Here is a 19,899-nt window from a genome sequence, read left to right on the forward strand (position 1 = left end):
GGGTGCTCGTCGGTTGCCTAGTATCCTACCAAGACCTATAAAGGTAGATGAAACCACATTGAACTTTTTTTTGGGTTTTTTGATGAGAAGATATCATTTGTAGCTTGTGACTTGTGGGGAGAATTAAAAGGGATGGTTAGAGTTCAACACATCACAAAATAAACAAGCTATCTCGACCACTCAAGGATGTGATGACGAGGGACAAGGTGAATAAGTATGGAAGGTGTGGTGCTAAGGTGGTAGAAGAACCATTGGTATAAATAGCTTGGGATTCGCTCATGGGTGCTTTGTACAATGAGATGCATAGAGTAATGCTATATGATGAGAATGCGCATATAGTAGGTGCCACTTGGACACATTGTCTCTTGTGGAAAAATTGTTTGCTTGCCCAAGCATCTTTTTACAAAGATGATGATAATCATGCAATGCAAAGGGGAGGTACAATAGGAAAGTGAGGCCAATGTCGAAACTTGTAGAATACCAAGAAAGGGTAAGAATTGCCTCTCAATCATGGATATCAATGGCGAAGGAGGAAGCGGAACTTGATGTTGGTATTCGTATGGTGTGGAGAACCATGATGCGTTGGATGATGAAGCTGAAGGTAGATCGTAGACTTGACTCCCTTTAGTTGGAATGGCCAAAGGAGAGTCAGCCATATGGGTAGGCGGAATATGCCTATACTCGATCTCGGGTGAGGGCTCTGATGTTGATCAAGTGCCATAGACAAGCTCAAAGGGCAACCTTTGGAGAGGGTTCCATGATAGTTGGGAAGTGCCAAGAGGGCAATCCACCATGCAAATAGAATGAATGGATGAAGAAGGAAAACTTGACCCTCCCCAACTCGAAGAGCAGGGAAAAGCTAGCCACCAAGGCAGTTGAGATGGGCTCATACTCGATCTTAGGAGATGGCTCCAATGCTAACCAAGTGTCGTAGGTATGCTTGAAACTCAACCTTGGGAGATGGCTCCTATGCTAGTCAAGAATGTGAAGGCTTGACGAATGTGAAGGCATAACTTGTTAGTAGATATGTCAATTCATGGTTGAGTTTCTACATGTGATCTAGTGGGCTAGGGCACCAGGATATTTCCTAGCTTATTTAGGCATTTTATTTGGCATGTTATGATGGCTATTTTAGCATTTTATGTTGGCCTGTCAACATTAAATGCTGGTCGACATGACATCATTTATGGCATTATTTTTGCCTATTTATTTAGGCTCCTCCTCCACTATCATTATCATCATGTATCATCTATCATTCATCAATTTGACAGGTTCTGGTGGAGGGAGAGAAGCAAGTGCTTGTGCCTTCACAACCAGTGACTCACATTGGTTTTGTATTGTCTTATATCTTGATATACGGATTTTGTTTCTTGAGCATCTCTTTGATTTTGAGTTCTTTGTGTAGTATTCTTTTCTTTTGCAGTGTTTCTCTTCCTCTTTCCTTTGTCTCTTGTGTTCAACAATGTATTATAGTAGTTTTCTATGCTTCCATCATTGCATCCACTGCTGACATGTTATCAAATTGCAAGATCATTGTTCCTATCATTGTTTTACATTGTTTTAAGTTTGATTATTGACTTTTTGTTTGCTGTTAAGACCTGTTTTTAACTGCTGCGATTGATTTACAGCTTGGACGACCATCCTTTGCTACTTTTTGGCCCGTTCTATTGCTATTTTCTCAAATTTTTTGTAGTTTGCCATCAGCATCTGCATTTTGCCTTTTTGCTTCTGTGCAGGGCTAGGCAACGGGATTTGGGCTATTTTTGGTTGTGTTTGGTCCGTATTTTCCTTTTGTAATACACTGCTCAGCTTTAGAAAGGATTCATGTGCATTCGGTTGTCGTGTTCTCATCACTACACTCTTGTTATTGTTGATTTTTTCTCTATGTGCTTTCTTTACTAACTCAAACTTGTGCAATCCTTGTGATTTTGTAATTTTGTCATACTTTTCTCCTTGAAGATCCCTTGTATTCATCTTCTCTATATCTCCCTTATCATGGTTCGTGCAACATCTCCTTCTGATGGCTAGCATGCAGACATTATTTTCTTATCTACAAGTTTTATGTTGGAGACTTGCTGTATTTATCTTTGGGTTTTTGTGAGGATGCTATCTCTTGGTGCTTTAGATGCTCCAGTTTCAAAGAGGAGTGCCATTTGGCGGAAGAAGAAGAAGTCTCAATGCTATTCTTCTGGCAAGAAGGGACACCTCTAGAAGGACTATATGATATTAGCAACTTTATGGCAGGCGTAGGTGTGGACGGTGACAAAGGGTGATGGCTCTTAGCGAGTCTTTCTCTTCTCCAGGTCCAAGTTTAGGCTCCAGCTATGAAACCGGTCTATGACTCACATAAAGCGGTAGTTCCTTCAATTAACACTTGGTCTTTACACACACACAAACATAAGCAAAGACCTCACTCCCTCGCTCAACACCAGATTGGCCCCGAAGACCGGTGCCCCTCTCGGTATTTCTTTTTCAATTAAAAGATAGAAAATTACAAAAATGATAATGTTCCAAAATACATAACCTGTGAATAGTTGATTTTCATCTCTTCTGAGTAAATCCCAGTTGTATAAGAACAGTACAGCATGTCCAGATCAACATCCCTTTTAGGAAAGCATTTTCTGTGACCAAAACTCAATGATTCCTATGCAGAATTGGAGTCTGCAGATGTCTGAATTTACTTTTCTTACTGTCCAGCATGTCCAGAATTCAGTGTTCTTATTGTCCGGCATGTGCAGAATTCATTGTTCTTACTGTTTAGCACACTATTCTTATTGTCCATCATGTGTATAATTCACTGTTCTTACTGTTGAGCATGTGACCAAAACTCAATGATTCGTGTGCAGAATTACAGTCTGCACATATCTGAATTCACTGTTCTTACTATCTAGCATGTCCTGCATTTTCTGTGACCAATACTCAATGATTCATGTGCAGAATTTCAGAGAAAACAAAAAATTGTACCTTCGATGGAATCAGCCCATCATGCGAAGCATTTCCTCTGAGAATAAAGAGAGAGTTGATCAGAGGGAGCAAGCTCTACCTCCATACTTGAGTCAGAGACGTAGAAGTACTATTCATGGCTGATTTTCTTGCAACAATCTACCCTCAACTCGTCAAAACTTCGTTCTTCCCTCTACCCCTTATGCCTATTACGTTTTTTTTAATGCTCTCTCTCTCTCTCTCTCTCTCGGTAATTTGTGCCACATGACATAGATGTAATAATTTTTTCGTTTAAATCTTCCAGTTTAAAATTCTCCATGATCAATGCAAAATTTGACCTCGGAACAGACCAGAGAATTAATCCTCGTGCAAAAACGAAGATAATGACGTGAACAAATTCTGGGGTCCAAAAATAGTAACTCCCTAAATTTTAGGGATGGTGATCCTTGCATTCCTCAAGTTGTTCTGAGCAACTTTTATCATTGTGACCACATCAAAAAGTGTAATGTGGCTCATTTACGGTGACTTTTATTCCGTGAGCATTCTCACATGTGCAGCTTCTGTCTTGGCCAGGCTCATTGTCCTGCACCATCTCCAGTGGCTAAGCACACAGTCCCAAACCACTGGCATTCTATTCTTCAATGCCCATTCAATATGGAACTGGTCCTAAGGCTCAAACAAACCATTAGTCCAATTTGTCCCAATGGCTGCCTCTTTTGGCCATGCAAAGATTCCGATTTATTCCAAGAGAACTCTGGGGGTAAAAAGCAACATTAACAAAAGAAAATAAAAATAAAATATTTATACAAGTAAATAAAAAAAGCAACTATAAAAAGTATCACCACCTGGTGACAAGCTATGTGGCCTCAGCAATGGTTGTAGGGGTCTCCCATCCAAGTTGCTAGTACAGATGATGCGGTCATCGCTCACAACTCTCCAATGCCAGAGAGGAAGTGTGAGAGGGTAGTGCGATGGGATTGAAGAGCCTAATCTATACATGTATACCAATGCCTAGGTTCTCAAGAGGGGTTTTCTTGATGCATCGATTGAAGTCTGGTAAGTTCAAATCTTGGGTTGGGATTGATATCTAGGTTCATGTTGAGCTGGTTCTTTGATAGCGAGCCGGGTTTGGCTCCTAGTTCGAGCTCACAAAGGGACACTTTGGTGGTTTTGGCCAAAGGTGGGGAATCCATGGTCATGTATGTTTAGAGGCATTTTTGATAGACTGTACTATGAGACATTATTGACAGATATTGAGATCTGTTATGAATCTTCTTTATTTTCAGGAGATGATATGATCGACATTGATATTAGGTTCTCTTTGAGGCACCTTGGTGGTGGCTTGCACGCCCACTACTTAGGTATCCATGGTTCTACTCTAGTGGTCCTTGTTGTATGTTTTACGATGGGACCGTATTATTGTATATTGTATTATATCAAATCACCCATAATTTGAGAGAGGGTGTTAGTAGATATGTCAGTTCGTGGTTGAGGTTTCCATGTTTCCATCATTGCATCCACTTTTGACACAACTGCCAAGGCAATAGTCCACCTATCGTGAAAAAATAAACTAGATGTGTAAAAAATGATGGCTAAATGATAAAAACACCTCAAGTGAAAGAAAAGAGAGATAGATACCAAGACAAGGAAAAATGGATGCTTGATCTTGAGAGAGAAGATACTATCTCCTTCTCCATGTTGATAGAGGCAATACTTACCAGGGCAATAACTGAAAAATGAACCTTCAACCTAGACAAGATTGGTAATATGCCTATACAAAACTTGGTATGAAAAGATCAAGAAGGAAACCTATATATTAGATGTTTCATATTGAGATTCTTTGGATGCTGTGCTAAAAGAAAGCTTGAGTGAGTGTAAAATGCAATGGAAGACTTTCAAAAATATGGCTAAGCCTAAAGAAAACTAGCCTAAGATTCCTACGGATGACCTAGGACTCCTAAGAGACTAGCCTAGGGGAATATAATGACCATACTAGTCAGAGATGCTATGAGGCACTGATTGAGCGGGAGATCTAGGGGTGGTGATACCACGCTACCTCCTTGGGGAAGACCCCCTCTCAACCTCCTTGGAGTGGCACTATCACCCCCTAAAAGGGGTTGAAGTTTATCTAGGAATGGGGATTGAATTCAGCTTTGGTGTGGGTAGAAGACCCTTAGTTGGGGATGAGGTGATTTTGGGTGTGGGTCTAAGACCCTTGGCCTTTGAGCAGCAATTATCATCTACATGGCCTGGTTTCTGACAAAATGTACAAAACCTATTCTTTTGAGGCAAGAAGTGCAAGGAGGGTCTTTGTGAGGGTGTGAGTGTACCACTTCTTTTTTTATTCAAAGAAAGAGATTGACCATCAGCATTGGAACATTGTTCGTGTTTAGGGTCAATCAAGAAAGGTGGAATTGGGTCTAAATGTGGAGGTGATTTCTTTCTACTCATCCTTTTCTTCAAAGGAGGTGACTTATCAACACAAGATGGGGATTCATGCGTTTGAGCAACCCAGGTGGGTGGTACAATGTGCAGGAGGGGGATTCCCCACACAACAGGAGCAAAGGACAGAGTAATGCACTTGTGGGTTTGTGTAAGGCACAATATTAAAGGTGTGGCATTCTTGCTAATGATGTACAAGGGTGCAAAGTGGTATACTTCTGAGTGTCTAGTGATGACCTAACACCTTGATGTGCATCAATGACAATGTGCACTAAGATTGGAGAACCTATTGTAGGTCTAAAGTAATGATCTAGATTGAAAGAAGAGTAATCTAAATGTGAACTCAATGTGGGAGGAAAGGGCGGAAAATGTGAAGGTGAATGGGAAGCACCAAACTCATACTGGAATGAAATGGAGGACGAAGGATTACCTTGTGGAACATCTGTGAACATAGAGTTCTCATCAAAACCATACTAGTACCAATCTAGGCCTCCATGGTGACTTATAGTTGGTTTCTACATAACTGAAGGAGCAATATAGAGAAAATCAAACACACACAAAAATGGATTGTACGAACCTTCCACTGGGCTTGATTGTGAAAAGTTTGAACTTTTGGCTTGGAGTTTTGTATAAAATTTGAGCAAGTAGTGTTATGTGCATTGATATTCTATAGTATCTATGTATGGATTTAATGCTAAAATTTGAAACTCCTCCCGGTGTTTCCAAAACTGCCCAAAACTCCAAAACTTCATTTTGTGCCATTTTGGTATTCCTCATTTTTAAACCTCCCTCATACTATGCTTTTAACAATTGTTCACTGGGCGAAATTTTTCATGTAACTTAATTCCAAGGTCTAAACTTTCAATTGAATGAAAGTTTTCACATTTAACCTAATCCTTTGCCTTTGCCCTTGTGGCACATAGCTTGTAGTTGTCCATTGCATGCCTGGCCTTATATTCTGAAGGCTCCATTGCTAGTGCAATGTTTGCCATGCCTAGAGTTGGTGGTACCAAAATTTGGCATCTATTTTAATGAAATTATTAAAGCTCTTTCACATTTCTCATTTCGTTGACACATAGGGTTTTAGAAGACATCATAAGCATGGATCAATTGTCAAGTCAGCTGCTCTCCTCGATCATGCTATCCACAATGCAATCTGCAAACTGCAAGCATATCAGCCTGCATGTACCGGTTTGTGAGGCACCTCGTATACACTTTACAAGGTGTGCATGCCCGTGTACTGTACGTGCATGGAGAAAAATTGTAGGAAAAACAGAGAATAATGCGTATAAAATTGCCTTGTATTTATACTCTTTTTGTGCCCTTTGTGAGTCTTATTTGTGTGCCTGTGCACATACAGTCTAGAAAGGAATTTTCACTTATGGCTGTCTTTTTAAGTGGTTGACAGGTTTGGAATGCATCTTCGGGATTTTGCTTTGTGACTTTTGCAGAGCATACCAATTCTGTTACAGCTGTGCATTTTCTTCCAGGAAGCAATGCTGTATTAAGTGCATCTTTGGATGGCACTGTACGCGCATGGGATTTGTTGCGATATAGGAACTTCCGCACCTTCACCACACCTACTCCAGCACAGTTTGTCTCATTGGCGGCTGACCAAAGTGGTGAGGTGATCTGTGCAGGATCCCTTGATTCTTTTCAGGTAGCATCCCGTGCCACTCTCTCTTGGTTCTTTATCAGCTATAACAAAATTTTTACTAGCTCTGAACTTCTCTAGTGTTTTCATGAGAACAGATATATGTTTGGTCAATGAAGACAGGAAGACTGTTGGATGTTCTCAGTGGACATGAAGGCCCTGTGCATGGCTTGACATTCTCTCCAATGCATGTAAGAGTTCTTTATAGTAAGGAAGATCTCACAGCACATAACTCTGCCGATCAAGTAAACTGATTCTGACAGCCTCAGAGGTTTGAAGTGGGCAGAATATGCTCTTATGAGTTACTTAACAAATTAGTCTCTGTTATTGATGTTCTTTTCTCTTTCCAAGTTGTCCTAAATATTGAAATTGCAAGTTTAGAGGAAAAATTTGGAGTATGTTGTCAGCTTGATTTTTGGTTTTATATTTGAAAACAGTTATGTGCTCTTCAATTTCTTAACAATGCCTTGATAAAGAGATATAAAAGATGTCATTATCACAGGCTGCTTCAGGTCAGCCTGGATTAGTTCTTCCTGAGCTACTGTTGAGTTCTTATCATGTCTTTTATATCTATAGAATTTTATGTGTGCATCCCATTTGTCTTGTCAAGCCACTCACTTTTTGCATCTTGCTGTATGTTTTGAAAAAGACAAAAGTAGTATGTCTTTTGTTATTATATCTGGGAAACATAATAAGATTGAATGCAACATGAAACGACAGTGGGGACTTATCAGTAGAATTGCTGCTTGGTATGATTGGGTGGTGAAATGTAGACAGGGATTCAAATAGGACAGGACTTCACCTGACCTTGGTCTTATGGCTTGACATCATTTACTCCTTGGGGGGTTAGCACTCTGAGATTTAGGGTGATTGAAGCAGGATGAGGGAGTGCCAAGAAGCTTTCCTTCATGTTTGGGGGCCACACAAACTTTTCCCCTTTTAATAGGAGGAGAGATCAGTTGGCAGTATGAGTCGCTTTTATGGCTTCCCCCACCCAAACCGCGCCCCCCCCCCCCCCCCCTCCCCCCTCCCGCTCTTGTTATGCAGTTGCTACTCACTGCTGCAGCCAGTTTTGAGAGTATTGATTTCAGTTTCATTTTCAGTTGATGTCTGTAAGCTTTTAAACAGAGTTATCATTATTTGGCATATTAACTAAATCGTGTTTGATATGAAAGAACAAAATTGGCATTCACTCCATCTGCATCAAGGTAACTGAAAGATGGCTGATAGTGATTGCTCGAGTGCCTAAAAATTAGGATTTAGCATGCATGAGGTCCATTGCTTTGATTAGAAGAACCTTTGTAGGATGCAGCTGGTATAGAATCCTCCTACACATGTAGGCATTGTAACAAGAAGGATTAAAGGCAATGTTTAAAAAGAAAAGGTACTTGATATTACACTTGATGTGGTTACAAGCATTTTTGCATGTGGCATCCCCTTCAACTCAATAGATGAACACATTTGGGTTACCATAGACTCATGGCAAATGTGTGGCAAGTTTGTGCCAGTTCTCAACAAGTAATTGCTGCTTTGTACTCGCATGTGGCTTGCCTAGCTATAGTAATCTGAACACTATATAGCTGATTGAATAATATTCCTGACACAACTACTTTTTAAATTGATTATATCTTAATCCTTAGTAAGCTAACGCATGCCTGCCACATACCAACTTATTTGGCCTTAGCATAAATTAATTGGCATAAATTTTGTAACTAATTAGCCTTGGCCCATGTTCACACATATAACTCATGTGTGCATAGTAGTGATGTTCCTTGAATCTTGTATGTGCATAGTTAAAATTTAAATCCATAGTGTTCACAACTTTCTGGTATTTCCCTGTCATGTCAATTAAATCTATGTGATAGGAACAATAGGTGTATTATATAGGCTCTGGAGGTGATCTTGGCATGCCTTGGCTAGAGTGATCCAAACATGCCACTGTCGTGTGGAGGGTTGGGATATTTTGGTTGTGGGTAATGGGTGAAAGAAATATGCATTTTGGTTTAGGATCAAAGAAAGCCCAGTCTTGTTATTTTGTTGAGCATTTCCTCATCATAGGAAAATCTAGGTCTTTGCTATAGAGGCCTATTTAACACACTAATTTGCATTTTTTGGCATGCATGTTAAGTTTAAACTATAGAGCCTGGACATCAATCTTTGGAAACATAAGGTTGCATTTTGAAGCACGGGACTGTGTGAGCTCAGTAACTGGTTTTCTAGAAGCACAGGTTTTGCTTAAGCTCAGGGAATGTTACGTTTGGATAAAAGATTGTAAAATATGTGGTTGTCATGTGGCATGTTTGCAGAGAATTTAGTTTAGGTTTGTATCACGTACAGCTTGTCACTTTATCAGGATGTATAAGCATTGTAATTGTTTTTGGTGTGTCCATTACCCTATTGTTTACTTAGGCTGGATTGCTTTCCTGATATAGAATGTTTTATTATGTTAAGCAGCAATGTGCTTGACATTGTGGTGTGCAGATTATTATAATGTTTACCTGGATTATTAAGTGTTGCAGATTTCTTGAGAGATGCTAATAAATCAGCCATCTGTATTGAGCAGCAAAGACAATGTCCATGTCTTTGCATGGTCCCCAATCTTGGCTTTTGGGCAATGTGACGTGATCCTTCATGGTCAAGCATCTGTGACAGCATGCTATTGTAGTTTCAACTTGAGAGTGATCTTTGGGTTTATGCCTTGACATACTAAAGAGCACATAGTGGGGTCTCGGCCTTTGAGGCATAATGGATGTGGTAGATGTGGTCTTTGGGTTTATGCCTTGACCTACTAAAGAGCACACAGTGGGGTCTAGACCTTTGAGGCTTAAGGGGTTCTAGACCTTTGAGGCATAATGGATGTGGTAGATGTGATCTTTGGGTTTATGCCTTGACCTACTAAAGACCACACAGTGGGTTCTAGACCTTTGAGGCATAATGGATGTGGTAGATGTGGACCGGTATAGAAGCTCATGAAGAAGAATGACCTAGCTCGAGAATTGAGCTGATCCCATAAAACTGCTGAATATAGTATAGATCCAATTGTTGGATTCACCAAGGGACGGGAGTAGGGAGGGTGATGAAGTCACAAAGGTTGAAAGTGTCTAAAATATACCTGGTCTTGCACAACCATAGAGCGCAATTTGAGCTATGAGCCGTTGACGTTGTCTTTCTCTAGTAGTTGGGGAAGAATGGGCACCTGTGCTTGTGGTGCCATGATGGCCATCCATCGATTGGAAGATGCAGATGATCAAGAAAGATGAGAGTAGATGGGAGTTATTAAGGGATATTGATGTGAGGGTGGTCGGTCATGGCCTGCATCTTGTTCGTGTCACTTTCTCTGCAGTCTTCACAACAATCCTCGTGATCTACATGATCATGGTCTTTGCATCGATCTTGTCGATCTTGGTGGGCTTCGTGACAAATCCCGTCTCTTTGGGAGACCCTTAGCATTTGGTCTTGCCAATTGTACTGGTTTGCCAAGTGTATCCTCCAAATAACCTGCACAAAGCAAGAAAATGTTTTGCATTTTTAGGGGGATTGCCTCTTGGGGTGGATGGCTCTTTGCTTCTTTCTGCAGTTTGACTTCTATGGCCTCAGGATGATGAAAACGACATGTAAAAAGTTGAATATGACTTGTTATTTTTCTCCAAAGTTTGCGTTTTAGTGTGAGCTGCTCTTGCTGGAAGACAGCCACCTGCTGGATGGATGAAATGACTAATAGCATGGCTCTGACAGCTTGTATTTTTTATGAGGAAGGCCGGCTGTAAGCTGCATTTTGGGGAGAAAAATCGCAGAATCACGAATCAACCTGCTAAATGAGGAAAATTACCTGCTCTGCTTGAAGATTAACTGTGTTTTTTAAACTGACATAAGGAGAAAATAGACTGTTGACTGCGGCTAGGGGTCCAAGAGGTAATCAGCAGGCTGCAGGAGATTCATAATGCAGCAAATCAGACTGAAAACATTGAAGCAGGACACTCTGTTTCTTAGTTTGATGATGGCACCATATAAGAGTGTGCAAGAGAAGAGGGACATTGGGAGGAGAGAAAAATAGAGATAAAATATAAAAGAACAGAAGGAACACTGATCTAAAAACAATTATACAAGGCTACACACAATCAGCCCTTGCACACTACTGAGGTGTGTTAGTGAGGGTGTGAGATTAATGGTAGAAGATCTGACTGAGGAAGATGTGGGAGAATGATGATTGCTGGAATGATGGATGATCTGATGATCTGAATGATGGAGGTATGGGCATGGGACTGCCTTTAAAGTGGCATAGGATGTGTGAATGGTCTGACATGATGCCAAAAGGATGGCAATGGTTGAAGCTGGCCATCAAGCTGCCCATGTGGCCAAAAACAAAATGCGCTCCACTGACCACGTGTTATTGTAAAGAAGCTCAAGGAGATAAGTGGCAAATGCACTTTAATGTGCTTGAAATGAAGAACACTAACATATGAGAATAAAAGACAGACCTAGACATTGATAGAGCTCCCAATATCTGTTTGACTCAAATTTAGGCTGACAAGCAAGAGATGTACATGGATGTAGACAATGCACATGTTTGCTGACAATGTCATCTCCAAGCAGAACTGCTAGATAGCAGCATGTGGTTGCGTGTGTCCTAGATGGCAGTGTCATTTCCTCAGCCAAAAATGATAGGTCATCTCTAAACCTTGTTGGATCCAATAATCCAGTGAAAACATTCATTTTCCTTGTTGAATTATCAGCTGAAATAATGCTTTGCTTTTCTATTTTAAAAGATAAAAATGTGGTTCCTATTTTTATTTTATTTTTCTAGAGAAAAAAATGTGACATTAATGTGACATTAAAAGTGATATTTAATGTAACGTTAAGGTCACAAATATTGAATGTGACATTAAAGTGACATTAAGGTAAATCTAGGGGAACATGCACGAGGATGACCGTTCGGGCTCTTGGGCGCCCGAACGGGGTTAAGGGGAGCCTAGAGAGTAAGAGAGTCGAAGAATAGTAGGACTCACCTAAAGTGGACGGCTGGCAGAGGAAACGGAGAGAGAGGTGCCAGCACTTATCTAGGCGAGGTTGGGAGGAGAAACGGATCGCTCGTGCTCACGGAGAACTATTTTCTTCTGGCTTCATCGTCTTCTTCGGAGTCATCTTTCAAAAAAATTCTATTAATAAGACTCCTTGGGACAAATATCCCAAGGCAAAATGTAAACTACGAGGCAACCTTGTAAGGGACTTTTGAAACCAGCCTTCCTCCTCTGACACGGTGGTAAATAACCTGATTAAGCACTAATTATAGCAAGCATAAAATTCATGTAAATTGAAAATGCAAACTTTGTCACTTTAATCTTGGACATTGGACACTCTATTGGCCCCAAAATTGGTGCCCCTTGTGGTATTTCTTTATCTTACATTGCAAATGGATGGAGTACAACTAAGATCCTCTGATCTCCTCCGCTAATCCAAGTGTCACTTGCTGTGAAAACTAACCAACAATCCTCCAAACCAATCTGCCCCTTGGTTTGCTTGGGGATTGGTCTTCACCTTGCTCTTTGAAAGACAAATTTAGTCCCATATCTATTATTGGTTGGCTGGCCTCTTGAATCTTCCTAAAATTCCTCAATTTGAGTTGTTGGAATTTAAGTCCTATGCTTTTAACTATGCTTTCAATTTTGAGGATGCATCTCGAGGTGATTGTGACATCCTAATTTCTATTGCTGAAATTGACTAAAATCTCTTCCTTTGGCTCAAATTGCTGAAAAATGCTAAGATAACATGAGAGATGGCTAGGGGATGAAAGAGAATATTGTAGAGAGAGAAATTTCAAAGTTTCATCGCAAGAAATGTTGAAAAAAAGTGTTGTTGTCCTGCTCAAACAACCATGGAAGCTGTCACCTACAGATTAGGACCACTAGAAAGATTGATGCCTCCTTTTGTATATTGTCATCTGCATCAGAAGGACCTTGGGTTGCTGTCATCTACTCCTAGAGGGCTTCTGCAAATCACATCAATAGTCTCTCCTTGCTCTCTAACAGCCTCCTTCTCTTTCACAATGGTTGGAATAGACCCCTTCAGCCTCTAAAAACGTTTTTTCCACTTACATGGGCACATTTTGCGAAGTGACAATCTTTTAATCCCATTTTTCAGCATTATTCAGCTTATTAAATTAATTTTTAAAATATTTTTGAAAATTAATTTAATAATTATTTAAGTGTTAAAAAAATTAATTCCATCAATCAAATAATTAAATTGGCTTGGCCAATTTGTCTTCCAAGTATCCTTGAGCAGTTATTGACTCTTAGATTTGCATTAATTAATTCATCAATGTCTAGTCTCTAATGTCACCATTGACATTAGTTGCCAATAAATTGATGGAGGCCAAAATTTAACAATGGACACTACCTAGTACACGCCAGGTACAAGACCATGAAATAACTACCATGTGTATCATATGTGCTAAACAACCTTGGACATTTGATTAATAACTTAATCACATGCTATCAACAAGATTAAAGTATCTCAAAATTTCATGTTTCCGTGACAACTTTCATATCAAAATATATGTGACAAAGGAAAGTCTTCTACAAAGCTTGTATGAATAACTACTTGGAAGTTGTATAATGTTAGAATATGTGCGTATCGAAGAGGAAGAAAGTGTTCGCGTAGAGAAGAAGCAGAAAGTGCTGGAATTCCATATCTTGAGAACAGCATATCTCCTCCTCCTTGTACTCTTCGAACAACTTGGTATTCTATCCTATCTCCCAGTGACAGTATACACAATCTTTGTCCAAAGTTTTTATTTGTTTATTTTGGTTGCTTTTAAATGTATGGAAAAAGAAAGGAAGCTAACTCCTTGTCTAAAGTTGGAAAATCAACTCATGGCTACTTAGGGAAAATTGCATGTACTAGACATACATTGGAACACACGATACATATACAAAGCCCAAGAACCTTTCCTAGGCACATTTGGATTCCATAGTACTGAAATAAGATTTGTTTTCAAAAGATTATATCTTGTTGGTATCATTCACATCATACACTATGAAGATATGCAAGGGTTTGCACGGAGAAAACATAGAATGTACGAACATGATTGAAACACAATAACTTAAATAGTAACACAATAAACACAAAACGCAAAACCCAAAGTGCAAAACATAAACACGAATAGAGAAGAAAGAGAACTCTAAAGTGAATGAATCAATGTTGTAAATGAAGAAAAGAATGTAAAGATGCTCAAGGGTAGAACTGCCCAACAACTAGTGGCTCTTGTGGGAGTGGGTTGAGGGAGGTGTCGATGTGTCATCCACCAGAGATGAATCTTGAGTGCAGTACCACAAGTCGGAGTAGAGGTTGATGAAAAAAGGTGCTGAAAACAAAAACAACATGATATAGATATAAATGCAAATTAGGCCGATGTTGGAAATTGAAGGGCAACAAGTTGGAAACCAGAATGTAATAGTCTCTGGGGTTGGAGTTGGTAAACTCAGCAATGGAACCGCTTGAAGATGGTGGCAATTGATTACCAGTAGTAGCGGAAAGCTGGGGGATAGCTATAGACTATGTAGCAATAGTCATTGGGGGCTAGACAGTTAGTGGAAGAGGGTTAATGGCTGAATTATGCAAGACAAAGATTAGGCTGAATGGTAGGCAGTAGCTATAGACCATGTAGCAATAGTCATTGGGGGACTAGACAGTTAGTGGAAGAGGGTTAATGGCTGAAATATGCAAGACAAAGATTAGGCTGAATGGTAGGCAGCTTGTTTATTTATAGATATGGAAGGATCCTCCCAAATCAGGGTTTTGCATGTGGGACACAAACTTTCTAGAACTGCTCACCACTAAATGAAACTTTTGGTAATTTACTGTTTCGGGGCTGCTTTAAAGAGCTAATTAGTAGCTAATGAACCTCAATGCCCCCTTTGAGGCCCAAAACTGAAACTAGAAAGGGATCAAAAGAAAAGTTGAAGTCAATTTTTAATCCAAGGTGCCTCATCCCAAAGCAGCCAGCGTATCAGACAATGGGTGCATATCAGTTGTCAAGTGGGCTACCAAGACTACAAAAGCAATGTTATCTTAACAAGGGAGTCCAAGTAGTCAACCCCAAAGAGGGTAGGGCATCAGACAAAAGATGCTTGTCGGCTGCCTAGTGGTCTACCAAGCCTTGCAAAGGCGGATGGAACCACTTTGAACTTCAAAAAGAACAAAAGAATAGAGATGGTTTGCGACCTTTTAAGTAATTGTGCCTCATGGGTTGAATGAAAAGAGATGGTTAGATTCAACACATCATAGAACAAATAAGCTAACCTAACCGCTTGAGGGTGTCGATGATGAGGGAAAGGGATGAAGAAGGATGGTGGTATGGTGGTAAAGAACTGCTTGTGGAGACAACTCACGATCTGCCCAAGTGCGCTTTTCACAATAAGAAGCATAGTAGTATGCTACATGATGAGAATATGCATGCAGTAGGTGCCACTCTCATAGTGTCCCACATGGAAAATTACTCACTTGGCCAAGAGTTCTTTACAAAGATGATGAAATTATGCAATGCAAAGGAGAAGGTGCAATAGGGGAGGAAGGTTGACGTTGAAGACAAGTCCATCCCATATAATACCAAGAAAGGGTTGAAATTTTCTCTCAACCTTGGATGTTGAGACCAAAGGAGAAAAAGGAGCTTGGTGTTGGTCTTCGTGTGGTGTTGAGAACCTTAAAGATTAGGATGAAGCATCCGAACTAGAAGAGCAAGGTAGAAGTCACCACCACGATAGCATCAAGAGAGATGCTACATGATCCGTCTCGGGAGGGGAAGCCTCCATGCTAGTAGAAGAGCAAATCTCATAGGAAGATGAAACTACGAAAGGAATGGTGCGTATCGTATGTCTCTAGCCCAGGGAGAAATGGTGCTAACTTGCATGTTAGCCCTACTTTGAAAGACCAAAACCTTGCAAGAGAGATTAGAATCTACAAAATAGAGGTTAGTAATGAGATGCTGCAAAGCAAAACAAAATGGAAAATGAAAGCGAAATGAAAAAACAATGCAATGAGTGTGTATAAATGAGTTAATGAAGTGGAAGATTGAGAAAATATGGCTAAGCCAAAGGAAACTAGCCTAAGGTCCCTAAGGATGACATAGGACTCCTAAGAGACTAGCCTAGAGAAAGGTAATGGCCAAACTAGTCAAAGATGCTATGAGGCAGTGACCGAGGGGGAGATCAAGGATCCACCTTACTATTTGCCAACCATTGATGAACACAAATACTAGGGGTTGGAGAAACTTGGCTACCTCCTTGGGGAAGACCGCTTCTCAATCTCCTTGGAGTGGCACTACCACTACTGGAAGGGGCTGATGTTGGTTTAGGAGTAGGGATTGGATTTAGCTTTGGTATGAGTAGAGGACAATTGGGGTCAGGTGATTTTGGGTGTGGGTCCAAGACCCTAGGCTTTTGAGCGAGAATTGTCATTTGCATGGGTTGGTTACTGGAAAAATGTGCAAACCTATTCCTTTTAGGCAAGAATTACTAGGAGGGTCTTTGTGAGGGTGTGAATGTAGCGCTCGCTTTTTCCTTGAAAGAAGGAGACTGATCATCAGAATCAAAAGTAGTAGTTGTTGGGGGGATTGGACAGCTAGTGGAAGAGGGCTGATGGCTAAAACCTACAAGACAAGGATTAGGTTGAATGATGGGCACCTTGTCTATTTATAGATGTGGAAGAATCCTCCCAAATTAGGGTTTTGCATGTGGGATAGAAACTCTCTAGAATCGCTCCTTGTTTAATGAAAATTTTGGTAATTTACCGTTTGGGGGCTGTTTTAAAGAGCTAATCTGTGGGTAATGAATTTTTAGCTCATATATCCAATGTTTACTAATTCTAGCCCAATCCTAGTTTGTTAATTCGAGAGTCTACAGTCACAAAGATTTGTGGAAATATATTGCCACAAATACAAAGGCCCATAGTAGTCCTAAAATTGCAAAAAGCTCAATTGGTCTTTTAGGCCCCATGCCTTTTATGTTTCCTAATTTTTGGTGGTGCTGACATTGCTATATATATATATATATATATATATATATATATATATATATATATATATATATATATATATATATAGGCTTGCATATGTGATTCTATTGTTCATAGAAACAGGTAACAGCAGTTCTACCCTATAAGAATGGCCTAACATGTTCTAGAGCCTCATAGGAGGTGAAATGGCTAGGGAATGTTCCCTACCATTCCCAAGCCTATTCCTTGTTGTTTTCTATCGTTCCCCTTGTCATTCTTTATTTGGAATGGTTGTTCCAAGCATGTCGGCCAAAATTTGATATTTTTTTTCCATTTTTTCTTCTTGTTTGTGTCACGATTGATTGACACTCTTGCCACATGTTCATCTGTCTCCATTGCCTAATTTGCATGCATCTCTCCCTCTCTCTCTCTCTCTCTCTCTCTCTCTCTCTTGCACATGCTGAAGAGTCAAAGCGTCAAGACATGTCATAAGCCAATCATGAATTCATGCAAGGTTCATGTTCGATGCATCACCAACTCTTGCAAATTGCAATCCAGTTTCAGCCATATCCTCAGAAAAGGTAGTAACACATTTATATTGTTAAATTTGAAGGGAAATTGGGGCAATTTGGAGCTATTTGAATAATCTAGGCAATTTTGGGGTATTTGGGGCAATTTGGAACATTGAGGGCTATTGGGACAATCAAAGGGACATTTGGGAATTTGTGGCATTGAGTAATTTGGGGCCCATTTGGGGCATTCAGGGCATATTTTGGGCATTTGGGGCAAGTTAGGGCACTTAAGACATGTGCCATTCCCGTTCCTTGACCTTGGTCGTCCCCCATGCTCCAAGAGGTTCCGTTCCTTGTTCCAGGTAACTATGCGATTGTTGGCTTTGATCATTTGATGCTACTCAATGCTCGGGGGGGGGGGGGCGGGCGGGCGGGCGGGCGTCTTCAAGAGCTACTTTTTCTCCTCTTTGTATAGGCCTTCTTTCTAGAAAGGTTCACATGGTAACATTTGTAGAACTTTTTTTGACCTTCTATACAATGGTAATTGTGTTGAAACCATTGTTCTCAGCATAAATTCTGTGAATCAGCTCGAAATGTCGAGAGCTTGTATGTTCCTTTGATTCTCGTCTTCAAGAATGAGGAGCTTGATTTCCATCTACGTATTTTGTTTGGCTTGTCAGCACTTTTTAATCTGTGATACCCAGTAATTTCTTTTCAATGGATTGGGTCCTAATCTCTCAAGACCAAGCTTCCTCGGTAGGTCCCTGCTTTATCTGGATTTAGTGAGGTGGTCTTATTTCTTGATCAATTTTAGTAGTTTGGTTTCCAGTTCAGAGATATGTGATATACATGTAGATTCATTTTTTTGTTTCTTTACAACAGATACCTAGATAATTTTGTGTGCGATGCTCAAGAGATCTGTCTTAGTATCATCCTTTTTTCCTCAATCCCCTTCAAGAGATTGCTCTGGATAAGACCAATATAAGTTCTTATAGCTCGGAGATAGATTTGGGTGGGGATGACACTGCCATGGTGGGGAGGCAGTGAAGGAGGAGGAAGTGGGTTTTCAAAGAATCTTATACTAACAAAGAACTTCCAATTTTTATTATCTTGTGCAGGAAATGCTTGCTTCATCTTCATGGGACAAAACTGTCAGGATATGGGATGTTTTTGAAGGCAAAGGTGGTCTAGAAACATTCACTCACACACATGATGTTCTTACTGTAGCGTACAGGCCTGATGGAAAACAACTTGCTTGTACAACTCTAAATGGACAGATACATTTTTGGGACCCAATAGAGGGACAACTAATGGGCATGATAGAGGGAAGACGAGACATAACAGGGGGAAGGTTGATGAGTGACAGGAGAACCACAGCAAATTCAAGTTCAGGAAAGTGCTTCACAACTATTTGCTATTCTGCAGATGGAAGCTATCTGCTTGCAGGAGGGAGTAGCAAGTATATCTGTATGTATGATGTGGGTGAACAGGTATATATTCTCTGAGCTTTTATTGGTTTTCAACCACTGCTAGTTTAAAGCTACGCAATTTCTGATTTCTTGTGTGGTGTATCTCAAAGATATTGGTTTCCCCACTTACTCAGCGTACTTGTAATTTAAATTTTCAGCATTGGTAGTCATATGCTAGGGGGAGCCACTCTGTGTTGCTCCATGATCTTTTAAGATATTTAGAATAGCCAAATTTGTTATAGAAACATAAGCTTGTTTTGCAGCATGCATACAAAGTCTAGATGTAGTCTCAGCAGGGAAATAGTCATGTCAACCTAAAACATGATTCTGTATCATTGAAGAATGCTGGTGATAGCAGTCCCGTATTGATCACGCTTTTCCTGAAGGTTGAATTTTATGAAATAAAAACCATGAGTGGCTTCTGAACTTGCTTGTAGGAATAGTAAATGCATTGAGACAACAGCTAATGGTATAGAGCAATAATGAACATCCAACAGATGGCAACATCAGTATTGAGAATGTGCATCAGACTGGAAAATTCTCATGCACAGACTGGACAAACCGCAAGGCATAAGTTATCAAGAGGCAAATTGACTGGATATTTCTGAAAGGATGTTTTCATTCAACATTGGGACCAGACTTCGTCTCTTCTCTGGATCATTCAAGTTAGATTGCTTTAAAAGGTTGGACTAGAAAAGATAAATTTTGCAACAGGTATAGCAGATGGTTCGAAGCTATGTATGATGATGATGCATGAATGTAAGCTATAAGGCAGGTTCTGTTAGCCTGCATTTATTTTGTCAATCTGTCATCTACTGGTTGTGAGCCCTTTGACAAGGACATTTTGAGCTCTGACTGTGTTTTCTTCCCAGTTTTGTGTGTTTGTCTGGCA

At 40.1% G+C, this 19,899-nt stretch overlaps 1 protein-coding gene across 1 annotated transcript in view; it reads left to right on the forward strand.

The window, feature by feature from the left end:
- PWP2 (periodic tryptophan protein 2) overlaps positions 1–19,899 on the forward strand; it is a 55,491-nt gene that overhangs the window by 18,775 nt on the left and 16,817 nt on the right. Inside the window, exons 2-4 of the mRNA XM_087689971.1 lie at positions 6,794–7,045; positions 7,138–7,230; positions 18,657–19,028. Of these exons, the coding sequence (XP_087546097.1) occupies positions 6,794–7,045; positions 7,138–7,230; positions 18,657–19,028 (717 nt within the window). The remainder of the gene's footprint in view (positions 1–6,793; positions 7,046–7,137; positions 7,231–18,656; positions 19,029–19,899) is intronic.

Source organism: Lygodium microphyllum, chromosome 12 (assembly GCF_053477565.2).
Source record: "Lygodium microphyllum isolate KBCC chromosome 12, Lygodium_microphyllum_v1.1.10, whole genome shotgun sequence".
Classification (NCBI taxonomy): domain Eukaryota; kingdom Viridiplantae; phylum Streptophyta; class Polypodiopsida; order Schizaeales; family Lygodiaceae; genus Lygodium; species Lygodium microphyllum.